Source organism: Protopterus annectens, chromosome 2.part2, assembly GCF_019279795.1.
Source record: "Protopterus annectens isolate FY-2018-M chromosome 2.part2, PAN1.0, whole genome shotgun sequence".
In the NCBI taxonomy this organism is placed as follows: domain Eukaryota; kingdom Metazoa; phylum Chordata; order Ceratodontiformes; family Protopteridae; genus Protopterus; species Protopterus annectens.
In genome coordinates, this window is record NC_056730.1 from 334,084,685 (window position 1) to 334,100,222 (window position 15,538).

The 15,538-nt window shown below is 40.6% G+C and overlaps 1 protein-coding gene across 2 annotated transcripts in view; it reads right to left on the reverse strand.

Annotated features, from left to right (window-relative positions):
* Positions 1-10,026: 10,026 nt before the first annotated feature.
* The window catches only part of SMIM15 (small integral membrane protein 15), a 125,917-nt gene continuing 120,405 nt past the window's right edge, over positions 10,027-15,538 (reverse strand). For both annotated transcript variants that reach the window (XM_044063890.1, XM_044063891.1), the window contains exon 2: positions 10,027-14,984. In XM_044063890.1, coding sequence (XP_043919825.1) covers positions 14,654-14,962 — 309 coding nt within the window. In that variant the 5' untranslated portion in view covers positions 14,963-14,984 and the 3' untranslated portion in view covers positions 10,027-14,653. The remainder of the gene's footprint in view (positions 14,985-15,538) is intronic.

A 15,538-nucleotide genomic window follows, 5' to 3' on the forward strand; every position in this document is an offset into this window, starting at 1 on the left:
GCAAGGTCAGGCTGCGCAGTAAGGGGTACCAATGTTGTCTGGGCCAATCTGGAGCAATGAGGATGGTCTTTGGTCTCTCCTCCCTTATTTTGATCAGTATCTTGGGAATAAGAGGCACAGGAGGGAATGCGTACACAGAGGGTGTTCCTGGGGAAGGTCAAGGCATCCACCTTCCATGCTAGGTGGCGATATTCCCTGGTACAGAATTTTTTCAGGTGATGGTTGAGATGCGAAGCAGAGCGCCACCTCCAGAGTCCCCCATGCCAGAGTGATTTGCAAAATGATTTTTCTATGGAGCCGCCATTCGTGGGGGTCCAGTAAGTTTCTGCTTAAGTGGACTGCCAGGGTGGTGTTGATCTCTGGTGGGTATTGGGCTATTAGGTGTAATCCCATGGAACAGGCAGTCAGCCAGAGGTTCATGGCTAGCCTGCACAGACAGCAAGAGTAGGTCCCTCTCAGTTTGTTGATGCAGCACATTATTGTGGTGTGGTCTGTTTTGATGAGGAGAACCCCTGGCTCGAGATGGGGTTTGAAGAATGTCAGAGCCTTTTGTACTGTCATCAGTTCCTTCTGGTTGATGTGTAAGGGAAGGTGCTGGGCATCCCAAACACCTTGGGTGCACCTGCCTTCTTGGTGAGTGTCCCAAGCTACGTCCAATGCATTGGTGGTAATGGTCTGCAGGTTGGGCAGAGGGTGAAGGAATGACCCTTGTTCTGGGCACAGGCCCCTGCCCACCAGAGAAACTTGTCCCTTATACATGGGATCAGAGGGAGATAGGTCTGTAGAGATTGAGAGTACTGACACCAAAGGTTTTTTAGGTACCACTGAAGTTCTCATGTGAAGCCTGGCCAGAGGAATTAGGATGCAAGATGCCATGTACCCAAAGGCTTGCAGGAACTTCCCCCCAGAGAGGTGACTTCTGGAAGCCAGATGGGTAAAAGAGAGAGGCAGGAATTGCTTGCAGGAACTTCCTTGCAGGGAGGTGACTTCTGGAAACCAGCTGTGTAAAAGACGCAGGAACTGCTTTTCTGGAAATAGGAAGGCCATTTGGGATGCTGTGTCCAGCAGTGCTCCTAAGAAGGGTGTTTGCTTTGATTCCTTCTCATTGATGGTGTAACCTAAGGAGGTTAGGAGGGTTTTTACAGAGGAGGTCCTTGAGGAGCTTTTCTTTGCAATCTGCGTGAATGAGGCAGTCATCCAAGATAAGGGTAAATCTGTATATTTTTAGGTCTGCAAAATGCTATGGCCGGGGCTAAGCATTTGGTGAATACCCTGGGAGCAGTAGATAAGCCAAAGGGTAGCGCAGAGAACTGAAAGTGTTGCGAGCCTGCTCTGAAGCAAAGGAATTTCCTGCACGATCCTTTATGGGAATGTGGAGGTAGGCATCTTTTAGATCTAGGGTAAGTAACCAGGCATGTTTTTGTCAGAATAGGCAGCTGCTGCAAAGTTAGCATTTTGAATCTGGGGAACACCAGGAAGGTGTTCAGAATGGATAGATCCAGGATGGGGCGCCAAGTGCCCTCTTTTCTGGGAACAAGGAGCTTGGACTTGTTTCAATGCCTCTGCCACTGATTTGGAAGCAAGTCTGGGTACAGTCTTGGAATTGGGCGTCTGTTATTAGAGAAGAATTTGTATCCTTGAAAATGATCTTTAAGCCCCATTGGTCCTTTGTTGCAGAAAGTCAATTTTCTTTGCCCTCCTCTCACTCACCAAAAACTAGGAGGAAGGCTCTCCCTCTGCAGAGGGGGGGGGGAGAGGGAGTCAGAGTTTTTGCCATAGACAGATGGCTTAGATCTCCCTTGCCTTTGGAGCAGTCCACTGCTGTCCTGGGGATTGGAGTCTGGGTGGTCTGTCCCCTGTGGGGCTTACCTTGCCCCCCCCCCCCGTCTGCTAGGTTCAGGAAAGGACAAGTGTTTTGAGGGAAAATTCCTGCTGAACCTAGAAGGTTGTACCTGAAGGAAATCTTTTACTGTTTGCATAGATTTTGCTTTGTCTTCCATCTTTTAAGCACAATCTGCTTTTACTCCAAACAAGCAGTCCTTATCCAAGGGTGCATCAACTAATTTAGATATGACATGATCACGGAGAGGTTGTTCCTTCAACCATGCAGGTCTCCTAATGAAGATCCAGGCATTGCTGCCCTGCTTTAGGCTTCTAGGGTATCATATCCCCAGTGTAATGAGTGTTTGGATACTTGACAAGTAGAGTGCAGTAAATCTGATAACTCTTTTCAAATTGGCAGTCAGGAAAGGTTGACATCTTTGTTTTAATAGTTCCACAGTGTGTTGTTAAAATCAACATGTGGAACTGACAGTGGAGTGCTCGGATAATTAAGGTTGCAGAGGTGTATACTTTTTTACCCCATCTGTCCAGAGCTCTGGAGTCTAGGAGAAGGAATAGGATTCTTTGCAGAACTAGCCTTCGCTCCTTTTGGCCCCTGTGCAATGACCTCCAGGTCCACAGCAGGAATTCTGTACAGGTATTTGTGAGAATCCGGTACTGTTTTCTGGGAGCAGGTGGGATGGCATCAGGAGTGAAGCTAGATTCAAGGAAGACATCATCAACCACCTCTAAGACTGGAGAGATGGCCAAGGGTCTGTGCTGGGGCAGGTCTAGAAACTCAAGTCTAATTCTTAGATGGAGGGAAGACCTGGGATTCCCAGTGGAGATGTTCCCAGAGGGTGTGAAGGGTTTCCCCAAAGGAAAGATCTTCTAGTGGGGAGGCAGAAGGAATAGATTCCGCTGCATCCAAAATCCTCATAAGCAAGCAGTCAGCTGCTGTTACTCTTCAAAATTTGAATAATCCCACGACTCAGAATCCCGTTATGTAGTATTTCAGGAGAAAGGTCCCTTTTCCTTTTAGTAGTAGTAGTAGTAGTAGTAGTAGTAGTATGGCCCGACTACCGCTAATAAGGGTGATAAAATCCTCTGCCATTTTAAGCATTTGAGCTTGGGGTGGTGGAGCAGGAGTAAAATGGTGGCTAGAGGTGGTTTTCCTAGGACTGGCCTTGCTTCTAGGCCAAAATCACTCTGAGCGAAACTGTAGTCGGAGATTTTTTTTTCTAGATTTGGTAGTGTGAAAAACCACCTCGGAAGCGGTGCCTGCGTAGTGGCTCCGGACCCAACCAAGTCAGAGACAACCAAAGGCTCAAAAGACTGAAGATTTCTGTGGCATACCGGACTCCAAAAGGGTCTCAGTACAGGCCTGCAAATGTATCAAATCGGGCATCAGAGGCTGCGAAGGTACCTCAATGAATTCCAGAAAACTGACGACCTGCTTAGCAGTAGAGTCGTCGGAAGGCCTAGCCTTGTGTGGTCTGTCCATCTTTATCCTTACATTTTTTTCGGAATGTCTATGGATTGGCGGCTGACTGACATCATTTTGGAATGCAAAGACGGAAGACAAAAATACCTGGCTACAATATGAGCTCTATGACAAATGGTTCATGTGTTAAAGAGGGCACAGAACTGGCAATGGGAGATGTCGTGGTCTGGGCCTAAACAAGTGACATAGTATTAATGGAAGTCTCAGTCTGGTACTGCTTTCCACAGGCGAGACAACTTAACATTTTCAGACTTCGGTTACTGCAAGAAAAAGGATCCCCAATGGGGTACTTTGCTTTAGACGTTTTCAGTTGTAATTCAAACTTTGGTAGCGACCGACCGGCACACTTGTGAATTGCTTCTGCTACAGGCTCCATGGCAAGAAAGACTGATGTAATGGCGTCGGCTGCCATCCTTTATAGCACTGACGACCTGAGGTCAGTCAGCAAGCGACAGCAGCCGATGCAAAAAAACACTGACTCTGGTATTCGGGCCAACCGAGGGCTACAACAGCAGGGATAACCCCACAGGTGATGACTGCAACAGTGAAACACGAAGAACATCCCAGTTGTCTTTTGTAATGGTTCAACTCTAGGCAAACTGGAGAACCTCTCCCTAGACAGAGTTCAACTTTTGCCTTCAGAATTAGGAACTAAGCAAAACGTAATTACAGAAGATGCATCAGATTAGGAACACTACAACCGTCATGGACTATAGTCAGGACACAAAACGAACTGGACACTGAATGGACAGAAACGGAGTACGAAAATTGTACAAAATAGCCAAATTTAATAAGTCATTACATTAAATGAATGAACCATTTTAGCGCTTTCATCTCCTAAGAGACTTCATCAGAAATGAAACCTAAACTTAATTCAATTAACATTTAAATACTAAAAATCTTGTGATTTCACATTTAATTACATTTAATTGACTTGTCAATTTAAAAAGATATTAACACACACAAAAATATTTTTTTAAATAAACTAACACAATACTTTAACATAAAACAATTGTGTAAAACCACCAAAAAACAACTTAATAAACTACTTTTAAATATAAATAAATATGGAAACCTTATTGTGTTTAAAGGTTTCTGTTGTTGCAACTATATAATGTTAGCTTTTTCATGCAACATAGGTGCCAGGGAAACGTAGTCGTTGAGACCTGGCATAAACATAGCCGCTAGTCTAAGTTGCCACTGGCTCTCTTTTTTTCTTTAAAATGTTTTTCCAATCCCCCCCTCTGGGGTTAATATGTACTATTTCTAAAATTCCAAACATGTATTTCTCAAATTTATCACAACACAAGGAATGTCTATACAAGGCATTTGTGGTTTTCCTGTTTTTTATATCGTTGAGATGTTCATAAATGCTATGTTTGAGCATTTTATTTTTTTATTTAGAAAAAAGACTTTAAATATAAAACTACCGAGATAGATATTGCATATTTCAAACAGTGTAGAGTTAAAAACTGTACCCCAAGGTTTAAGAATATATAAATTTCCCTTTGGGGTTACATATTCTGAAGAAGTTATGAGTGATTATGTTCATTATTTTGATGAGATTGGGTTGGGATTAATCAAAAAAACTTTGTTTTATTATGAAAAACAGAACCATGAAGTTTTATTGGAAGTACAAGAACTGGATAAAAAAGTTAAAGATGATTTGTTATTTCCTCAATACAGTGCTTTATATTTTAGAATGTTAAACAAGGTTGACATTGTCCAGTTCGTTTTGGTTACAGTGTTTTATTTTCTTTTTTTTGGTATATAGTCAGGACACAGACTGCCCAACCAGTGGGTTCACGCTCCCGCGATACTTTAGAGAGCCAAAAGTAATATAATCTGAAGTTTAGGACTTTCCCTAGTCTGCAAGGGGACTTCTTGCAATGGCCTTCCCTGGAAGAAGAGGGCTGAAAGTGAATCACAAAAGCCCTCCAAAGTAGTAAGGTTCTGATTTTTTCTTCAACTTAAGATCTTCAACTAAAATCTTGGAAGAATGCCTCAGATGGGATCACCTTCAGAAGGGGGGATCCAGGACAGAATGCTTAAGCAAATTCTTAAAAGGTTAAGCACTTCATTCTTGCCATAATATGCATTCTCCCAAGTCTGCCAGAGCCACAGCATCACTACAGATAAAATTACAGTAGCTTGTGTGTGATCTACTTAATTCCTCCTAGTTTCCAGGAAAAAAGGGGGTTTAAAAGCTTTTCCATTATCTCATCCATCATAAAACACTGGAATCTGGACAAATAATGCAAAGAGATAAGGACTCAAAGAATCACATGGAGAAAGCAAACACCTCTTGTTCACCTAGCTATGGCATGGGTAGTCCCAGAGATTTAGTATTGTATGGGTGCCTGCCAGAAGCAGGACTAATGGGACATTGATACTGGTTTACAGGCCTGACAACTATGGTGCGGGGAAAAACTGATGAGCTGAAGAGGGAGGGAGGCAGTAAGCAGCTGAAGTCAGCTCACTCAACTTTGGGCGAGTAAGGCAGTTCAGATCAATGCAATGCCAATACCCACTGGAGAAATGGGTGCACAGTATACAGAACACGAGCCAGGGATGTGCGACTGTCAGGCCACACTGCTGCAGCAGCCTTCATGAGGCATGTGTGGAGATATATATATAACCACTTGGAGGAGTAGTAGTAGGCCATCACATCTACTGGTATGTACATCAACTACTATGGGAGGATTTAGCACTAAAACAATTGGAAACACCCTCATGCCTGCCTGGATAACATCTGCGCACAAATGTTTTACACCAGTGATTACTCCTGACCTAGCAACCTTCGAAATACTGATTGAATTCATTTTCTAGGCATCCACAATGGAATGGTGATGCGGAACAAATGGACGTTTGCTGCTCTGGCTAGCTGGTTGGCAGGCATGAATAACAAAAAAAAAGGTATGGGGACAAGAGAGGTTTGAATGGACCATGACACCATCATTCCTTGTTCCTCAATTTTCCCACATAAAGGTAAGTTCCACTCTAACGCTTGGTGTCAAGGACCTCACATATGATCTGTAAATAGGAGGCCCTAAGGAAGTGCCCTCACTGTGGATTACTGGGCACTTCTGAACGCAGGAGGAAGCCTAGGGTGAACACCCCCCACTGGGTGTACCCAATAAAGTATCTACCAGGTGACTTCAAGTGTCTGCTCCCAAGGGCAGGCTGACTGCAGACTTAAGGAGTGGGAGGGTATGGATGCTCCCTAAAGATTTTCAAAAAGTACACCTCTCAGGTTCAATACCTATGGAGGTACACCATAATGCAAGACATTACCCCCTTACTAGATGGGGGGAAATGGACAGCATATGAGAGAGTTTCCTAGGCTGCCTTGCAGCCAAAAAGTGTGACAAATGACAGACCAATATATTACTTTGCCTTCTGTATGCTGCTCCAGCACGGTCCTATGACTCCAAGAAGGTTTCTACTAATTCATGTTCTGGCCACTGTCAACACTATTTCCACCTTGCAATGCATGAGCTATATTCAAAACATCTTCCCTTCTATTCTTCATGTGGCTGCGATGAAAAACTGTGGCACTGATTTAGGTTTAGTTCTTCTCCCAGACAATAGGTACCATGGTGCTGATCTGGCAGTCTCACAGACACTTTGATGGATTACATTTTATAGGCATTCACCACAGGAACTTTTCGGGATGAACTAGGAATCGGAAAATGCTGGCAAAGGCCTATACACTCTTCCTCACATTGCATATGACATCAATGCACCATCAGTGTTGACATGCACCAACGTTCATGAGAATATGTGTGAAACACAGGAGACTATCCTACCTGCATACCCACCCAAGAAGGGTTCACAATATCTACTTCATTACATGAAAATAACTATGATAGGGCTAATACTATCTCTTTCATGGATTTGGTCACTTTGGCTTTGACCAAATAATTTCAGGTTTGAGGAAACACATTGTAACCTACACCCAAATATGGCATATTGCTGCAATAATTCTGTGCCAGACAATATTTGTACCAACACTGCAACAATTATTCCTAAATCTTGGAAATAGCAGAAAAAAGTTACTCTGACTTTGGTATGCCTACTGCAAAACAGCTGCTTCTAAAGTTTTATTATGAGAGGAATTATTTTTAACATTAAAGACAAAATATCCAAGTGTCACTTACTGACAATCATTTGCAATACTTTTCTCCTTAGAAGTTTGGTACAGGAGCTCTGCAAAGGAGGGACCATCCTTTATTTAAATCTTCCTGAGGATGGACTGCTCCTCTGAGGGATAGTGACTGACATCCCCAACAAGCAAATCCGTGAGTATCCACACATACTGTTAAATCAAAATGACCAGCCATTTAAGGGGCTGTAATACACAAGATAAAGGTTCCCTGTGCGACAAAAATGACATCAAAAGCCAACACCATCATTCAACAGGGCTACTCCTTCCAAGCTCCATTATTTGTATATTAAATACCCATCACTAAATTAAGCTACATCTGAAAGTCACTGGAAGCCTGTTTACACTCCAGTACGGAAAGCTAACATTTTATACTTTCCATCCCCTCACTCGTAATTATAACAAAAAATGCCATACTTGTCTTCAGCTGCATATATATGTTTGTCTGATAATGCACTCCTCTCCTGCTGCAATACATTTGTCTGCTTATACAGTTGCATCTCATGGTATGAATCTCTGGTCCCAGTCCTGGCCAGCCAGCCATCCAACTTTTACCACAAGTTCCTATTTATGCTCCCAAGACACTGGTACAGATGACAGGGAAGAGTACCTTCACTTGTGGCCTGGCAAGAAGAGGACTTTGACCATGCAGGCAATATCTCATAACAAATGTAAGGCAACTGAGCAAAGATTACTTATGACATGTTACAGGCCGCTGTCTTCCATGTGTTTTCCTTTAGTCAGGGAAACAGGTGACCCGATCACCGGATACTTAGCCCCTCATACCAATGTTGGCAGTCCAGTATTTGGGTTGTTATCCAAACTAGGTCGTCAGTAGTATACTTAGATGTAAAATACCAATGCCAGGGAAGCAGCTCCAACTTCTTTAATTTTTAATTAAAATAAAGGTAATCAGAAGAGGCAAAACCAGGAAAAAAAAAAGTCTACTTGCAATACAAACTGAAATAGTTTTATACAACCAGTAAGAATAAAGTTGCAATGAAATGTCTGTAAAAAATATAATGTTACACAAACTGAAAATACCTGAATGCATTCCAAAAGCAAGAATAAAATTAGTAAAGACATTGTGGCTTCCAATTTCAATTTATATCCTCAATAACCAAATAACTCGTATATACAAGGTTAGAGCCATCATTATGAATAGAGCACAGCAGTAAATGTAGCCTGAGGCTAAGAGTTATTCAGGCTGTCATTTTTCTAAAACAACTTTGCATAATACACTAGCACAACACAATGCAACTATTAAAGTTCTGCTTTTAAGATTTTTTCCTGTGATTAAAACTGAAGCATCAATTCAGCAAGAGAATTAAACAAGCCCCACTGCAGTCACTAGAAACTCTGGGCTAACACCAGGGATATTAAAATAAAATAAAACTTGTAGTCAAGAGGCACATGAAATGTTTTACTTTACAATAGGCTACCGGAAAAATATTAAACTGCAGCTGGTTAGGAGCACACAAAACTGAAAGAAATTCTACATTGGTGGCAATAAGTTACTCTGGAAACAAAACCTGTGTAATTTTCTAAACCACCACAGAAGGAGATTTTGCCAGTTTGCAGTCTAACAGCTTCAATCCCCTAATATGCACACACATCTGCAGAGAACCTGGGGAGAGAGAAAACCAAGATGTCATTGCAGAAAGCTGGAAAAAAAAAGAAAATTGCTGCAGCAGTCCTGTGACATCTAAACACAAAACCTGTGGACCCTTTTCAGCTACAACCTAAAATCGCAATGGCAAATGCATTATTATATATACACATACATACCTATAACAGTGTGAGGTACTTCTATACAGTGTTGCAAGCATGCCATTTGTAAGTTTAGCTCTGGTGACATCAGATATACTAGTGGTAAACGCTCATTTTATTTCCCATGTTAATACTGCCCAAGATGCCATGTGGACAGTTCTACTAAATTAAACTTCTTGTTGTGTCTTTCGGCTTTTTCCGGTTAGGGGTCGCCACAGCGGAACGCCGGTCCGCTAATGATTGGCAGTTGATTTTTACGTGCCGAGTTACCAGCCCTGACGCACAACCTTTAACGAAGGTATGCCCATTCACGCATGTCTCCACGCAGAAGACGCTCTAGCTGAGAATCGAACCGGACAGCATCTTACTGTGAGGTGACAACGCTACCGCAGCACCACCACCGCGGGTTAAATTACTAAACTCAAAATAATGTTGAGGTGTAGTATAACATGTCTGTGTACATGCATGTCACACAAGTTTCTGCTTACAAGCTTCTGCTTACAATATAGCTTTGTCAAGAAATATTTTTATTTTAGATTAAGAATGAGAAGTACAAATAAAAATCTACTGAAAAATTATTTTCCTCATTATATAAATACGATTTATGATAATAAATACAAGCTGACATGATTTGAAGTTACTTTCCTCATCCTGTGTGGATATACGATGCACAGTAAAAAATCCAGTCTTTTATTAACTTTCAGGAAGAAAACTTCTCACCCTGGGAAATACTACAGATACACAGATTTCAAAAGGACAATTACAGTACACGTCAGTCTTTTTATTAGCTTTCAAGAAGAAAACTTCTCACCCTGGGAAATACTACAAGTACACAGATTTCAAAGGACAATTACAGTACACATCAGATGAAAAATGTCTCAACTAACTCTGAATGTACCCACAAATCTGCATACCTCTCAACTGTACAGATACAGAATAACCAGATTTTTCTCATATTTTTGGTCCATTTTTCATAAAACTGTGGTTTTCTGTCACATCACTTGCAAATTACTGAACACTGAAGTTGGTAAATAGACATCTGAGTTTCTGACTTCATACCCTTAAGACAATTCATGTTAATGCAAAAACCGTTATTCTACCAACTTTAAGTTTGTAAAAACAATATTTAAAAACTGGGTGATGTATTACAACAGTACCCCCCTGGTTGTTTCATGCAAGAATGGGTGTGGCCCTAGTGACTGACACTAGGCAAACAATGTACGATACCATGCAGATTTGCCAGTCATATCATACATACATTGCTGGTGTGTAATGATGCTGAACTGTTTGGAATAGTTTATATTGTCGTCCGTTTAGCACTTTTCTCCTCAAAATCAGTACTACGAGTTAAGTTTTGTTTTGTGGTTTAAGAACATTGGACTTTTGCAAGCATCTTGAAACTGTTGTTGCAGTGTGAAAAAGTCCAACGCCTAGACTTAGTATTTCCATCACTTTTCTGAGACTTTCTATTTTGAGAGCATGTAGCAGCTTTCAAGTCACTGTCAGTAAATTTGCAGTAGATTTATTTTGCAGTAGATTTATTTTAGATAGGAGTAGTCATGATTTTTGATACTCTGATTTTAGCTTTTTTTTCTGTCCCTTGTGCACGTTTTCTTCAGCTTGTAATATCGTCAATTTCTCTTCATTCAAAATCATACACCCCACAACCAGGCTTCACTAGTACCTGAATAGTTAACATCTGCCAGCCATATGCATAATTTTGCAACACTCATCTCCTCACCGCTCTATAAAACTGTATGATAACCACACATATAATTTGTGAACCTACGTTATACTCCACATGCTAACTATATTAACATTTCTGCCCCACCTAGTTCCTTTTCTTACTTCCATTTCTTTGAATTTTGAACAAGTAGATTATGTGATTAGTACTTTGAAATTCAAAGAAATGGAAGTAAGAAAAGGAACTAGGTGGGGCAGAAAATGTTAATATTGTAGATGGGATATGGGGTATAACGTAGGTTCACAAATTATATATATGGCTATCATACAGTTTATACAGTGGTGATGGGGCAGAAAATATTGTAGTTGGGATATGGGGTATAAAGTAGGTTCACAAATTATATACATGGCTATCATATAGTTTATACAGTGGTGAGGGCATTAGTGTCACAAAATTATGCATACGACTTGCAGATGCCAACTATTCAGGTACTGGTGAAGGCTGGTTGTGGGGTGCACGATTTTGAATGGAGAAATATACTGCAAGCTGAAGAAAACATGCACAAGGGACAGAGAAAGAAAAGCCAAAATCAGAGCATCAAAAACATGACTGGCTTTCTATCTAAAAAAATATACTGCAAATTCACTGACTGGCAGTACTACTGCAACTGAAACAGTGTGACTTGAAAGATGTTACATGCTTTCAAAAATAAGTCTGAGTGATGGAAATACTAAACTTAGGAATTTGACTTTCACACTACAACAGTTTCAAAACACTTGCAAAAATCCAATGTTCTTAAACCACACAGCAAAACTAACTTGTAGTACTGATTTGAGGGGTTCCAAACACAATGTATACCTAACCAAAAAGGCCAGCATCATTACATGTGTACCAGCAATGTACGAGTGATGTCACTGGCAAATCTGCACGGTATGTCAGTCATGCATTGTTTGCCTGGTACATCACGTCCACCAGGCATGTCAATCGCTATGGCCACGCCCCTTCCAGCATGAAACAACTTGGGGGGGGGGGGGAGATACAGTTGTAAAACCACCACCAATTTAAGATAACACATTGTACACAAAACTGTGCCATCAACTATGTAAACAAACTCATTACGTAGTAGTCAAATTGTGTAATAAGTGCACTGCATACTTCTATAAAGGGAAGTAGCTTCCGCCCAGTAACTCTGCTTTTAATGAGTTAAATTCACTGAAAGCAAAATGCACATGGCCATACAATAACAGACACCCAACATGTACACGAAAGACCATGGCATACAGCTCATGAATATTCACATATGATAGGTCACTGAAAATAATTATATAGCTAACGATAGAAGAGTACCACTGTCCCTCAGTGATTAAACCGAATAGTAAGTTCCTACTAAGCCAGAGGAGTTAGCTGCTAAAACATATACAGCAAACAATCACTTCCTGACAATAGACTAAGCGTCATCATGCCTAAATAGGTGTTACCCAGTCGGCAATGTTTTAACAGTAACCCCTACTAATTTCTTGCATGACACAGCCATAGTGACTGACATGCCTAGTGGACATGCTATACCAGGCAAATGATGCATAACTGACACACCATGCAGATTTGCCAGTGACATCATACATTGCTGGGGTGTAATGATGCAGGCCTTTTAACACAACTAGTTATAGGTTTGCTGTAGGGCAAGCCTTCTGGAAAATCAGTTATTCATAAACACACACAGTTAACATGAAACCTTAAAGTCTTGCATTTTTTGGCCGTTTTTACTTCTACTATGAAGTACTGTTCTTAACCTGCCATAAGAGACTATACCATGTCAAGACCAGGACTATATATTACATGTTATAGTACTGCTGCTTCTGCCCATATGTGGTGATTTTCACAGTTTAGTACTATGATTTGTACTTTTGTAGGATACAGAGCCATCACAGGTAGGACCTACCAGTTAATATGTAAGCCTTGCTCTCAGTCAGGTGCAAATCCAGAATCAGCATCACCTTAAGTTATTATATTAATGACATTTGACGGAAAAAGCATATGTGGATTATTACAGAATTTCAGTTCCAAACTTAAAATTACTATCCTCATTTAGTACGTGTAATAGTATGTGTAATTCACAACCTTCTCTCCAATAGACACCAGCTTTATGAGGAATAATGCTAAAAGTTTTGAGTCCAACTCAAGGGCAGTTGGTTGGTGGCATGCCTCTCAACTTTTTCGCCCGAGAACTACAGCCCTTTTTATTTTGCTCTATCCAAAGGTCCAAAAATATGGACAGATTTTAAATACTGCCCTTACAAAAAGTTGAATGTCTACCATTTGCCTGTAACACCAAATGAATATTCATGTAGACTACTCAACCACCTTTATGTTTATTCATATATAGTAAAAATGACCATGAGCAGACTGTTGGGCAGGCCTTGCTACTGCACATCAGGTGGTGGTGGTGGGGGGTACTCTTGTAAAAATGCCAAAAACTATCAATATTTTTGTGCCTGTCCCCCCCCCCATTACTTATGGCTTTGTCCAGATTTCTTGCTCTAAGACGTTGAAAGGTATGCAAATCTGTTCAGCTATAGAACTCTTACTCATTGAATTTGAATTAAATAGCACAGATTTAACATGTATAGCAACTTTAAGAAACATTTAACTACATGTATTAACAGTTACAGATAAGCAAAATCTGTCACATGGGATTCATTGAAACCTGTTCTAAATGAGAAGCTAGAACAGAACATGAAGCAACTGAGGCCTGCAAAGCATACCACCACAAAAAAACAAAAAACAAAAAAAAAAAAAAAAAAAAAAAATTCAGACAGGCAAACTGAGCAATCCACTTGGCTTCATTTTAACTTTATCAATTAATATGCATTTTTGATAAAAGTACTAATTTTTTTCTCATTAGTGAAGCAGACAAACTTTTACCATAAGTACACTTGAGAAAGGTAAGCACGAGAAAGGTAATCACACAAAATAAAAGTAAACCTGGAGAGCCCCACCCCCCCCCCTTTTAGAAAAAGGGAAATACTTGATTTACAACAAAGGCTTGCCGACACCCTTGAGAAAATTGGCTAGGCTTAAGAGAGCCCATAGAGGCAGCTAATCTAGTACTTACATATGAACATACAAGAATGAACCAAATCATAAAGTTCTCATATTACCACAAAACTTTGGTTACTGAACAAATGACTTCACTTTAGTTCAAAGTCCTCAAAACTGACAGGAGGTAATTTTTTTGTCAGCACCTATCAGACATAACAAACGTATGCTAATTAAAACCTCAGCCAAGACTGAAAACAATGTACAGTGCTTTGCTACATTTTTACAACTTTAGGCAAGCTTTACTAAATTACATAGTACATGCATTGCTCTGCACTGCCCAATACCACTGCTTGGCCATGTTGGAAGAGGGTCACCAGTTATTTGGCTTTGTTCAATACTTACAGGCAGATCATTGTGTTGCAGTTTTACATTTCACAACAAAACATTTTTTGGGCATTTTTATGCCATCCAATGTCAGAGCTTCAACCCTGACAAAGTTTGAAAGCTTCTCCACATGTACGGTGCATGCAGGTTTTGGTGACATTAAAGTGGAGCAATGTTTTAAGGAAATGAAGATAAATTACATAAGATATGCTCGTTTCACTATTTTCTGTTGCATAAGGTTTCTCGGGTTTGTTGAAATGGTTTCAATCTAGCACTGCTTTGTTGCTTAAATTAGTAGTACGACTGTTAAAATTTGAAGTAAAAAAATCAAGTGTCTTCTTGGGGGGGGGGGGGGATGCACACTTCTTTTTTTAGTCTTTTTTGGGTGTTTAGCTCTTGCAATGTTTTCCTGGCGCTTCTGTTTTCTTTTCTGCTCTCGATCTCTGGCCTCAATCATTTTTGCCAACTTCCAAGACAGCACGGCACTTGCCAAGAACAATGGTGTGAGAGCCAAGATCACTGTAGTAAGGAAACCATAAGGATCGGTTGCAGCCCATTCCACAATATACTCTGCCCAAGCTTTTATGTCAATCATTTCTGATTTTCTGCCAGATAACCTGCAAGGATAAGAATTATTACAGCAATGGAAATAACTTCATATTACAAGAACAGGAAAACAAGGCAGCTTAAGGCTAATAATACGACAAAATTACTTTGCATCCAGACTGGGTAAAACTTGTGCGATTATACAGCTCATATGCAAATATGCAGGATGGGAAGCTATGCTATTTTGTCACAAGAAATGAACTTGCTGCTAAACACGTGAAGAAATTAAATTTTTCAGGAGTAGGGCATGAAATTCAGTAAAAGGCCTTCTGAAAGTTTTCTTCACACACGAGTTCAACAAAGGACTACACATTCACTTAAGGTGCCAGATTTGATTAACAAAGTTCTCACAGCTGAAACCTGTACAGCTAAAAATGCTTTTTACTTATGCATACAGAGTAAATAGTGCATCATTTATAGGTTACTGAGCTTTGGCTAAAACAAGCTACCCGAACTGGCAGAGTGCTCACCTGTGCCAAATATCCGCATCTCACAATGGCTTCTACCACTATAAAAACTACACATCCCTTCCCCTTTACCTTATACTTCAACTCTACAATTTATC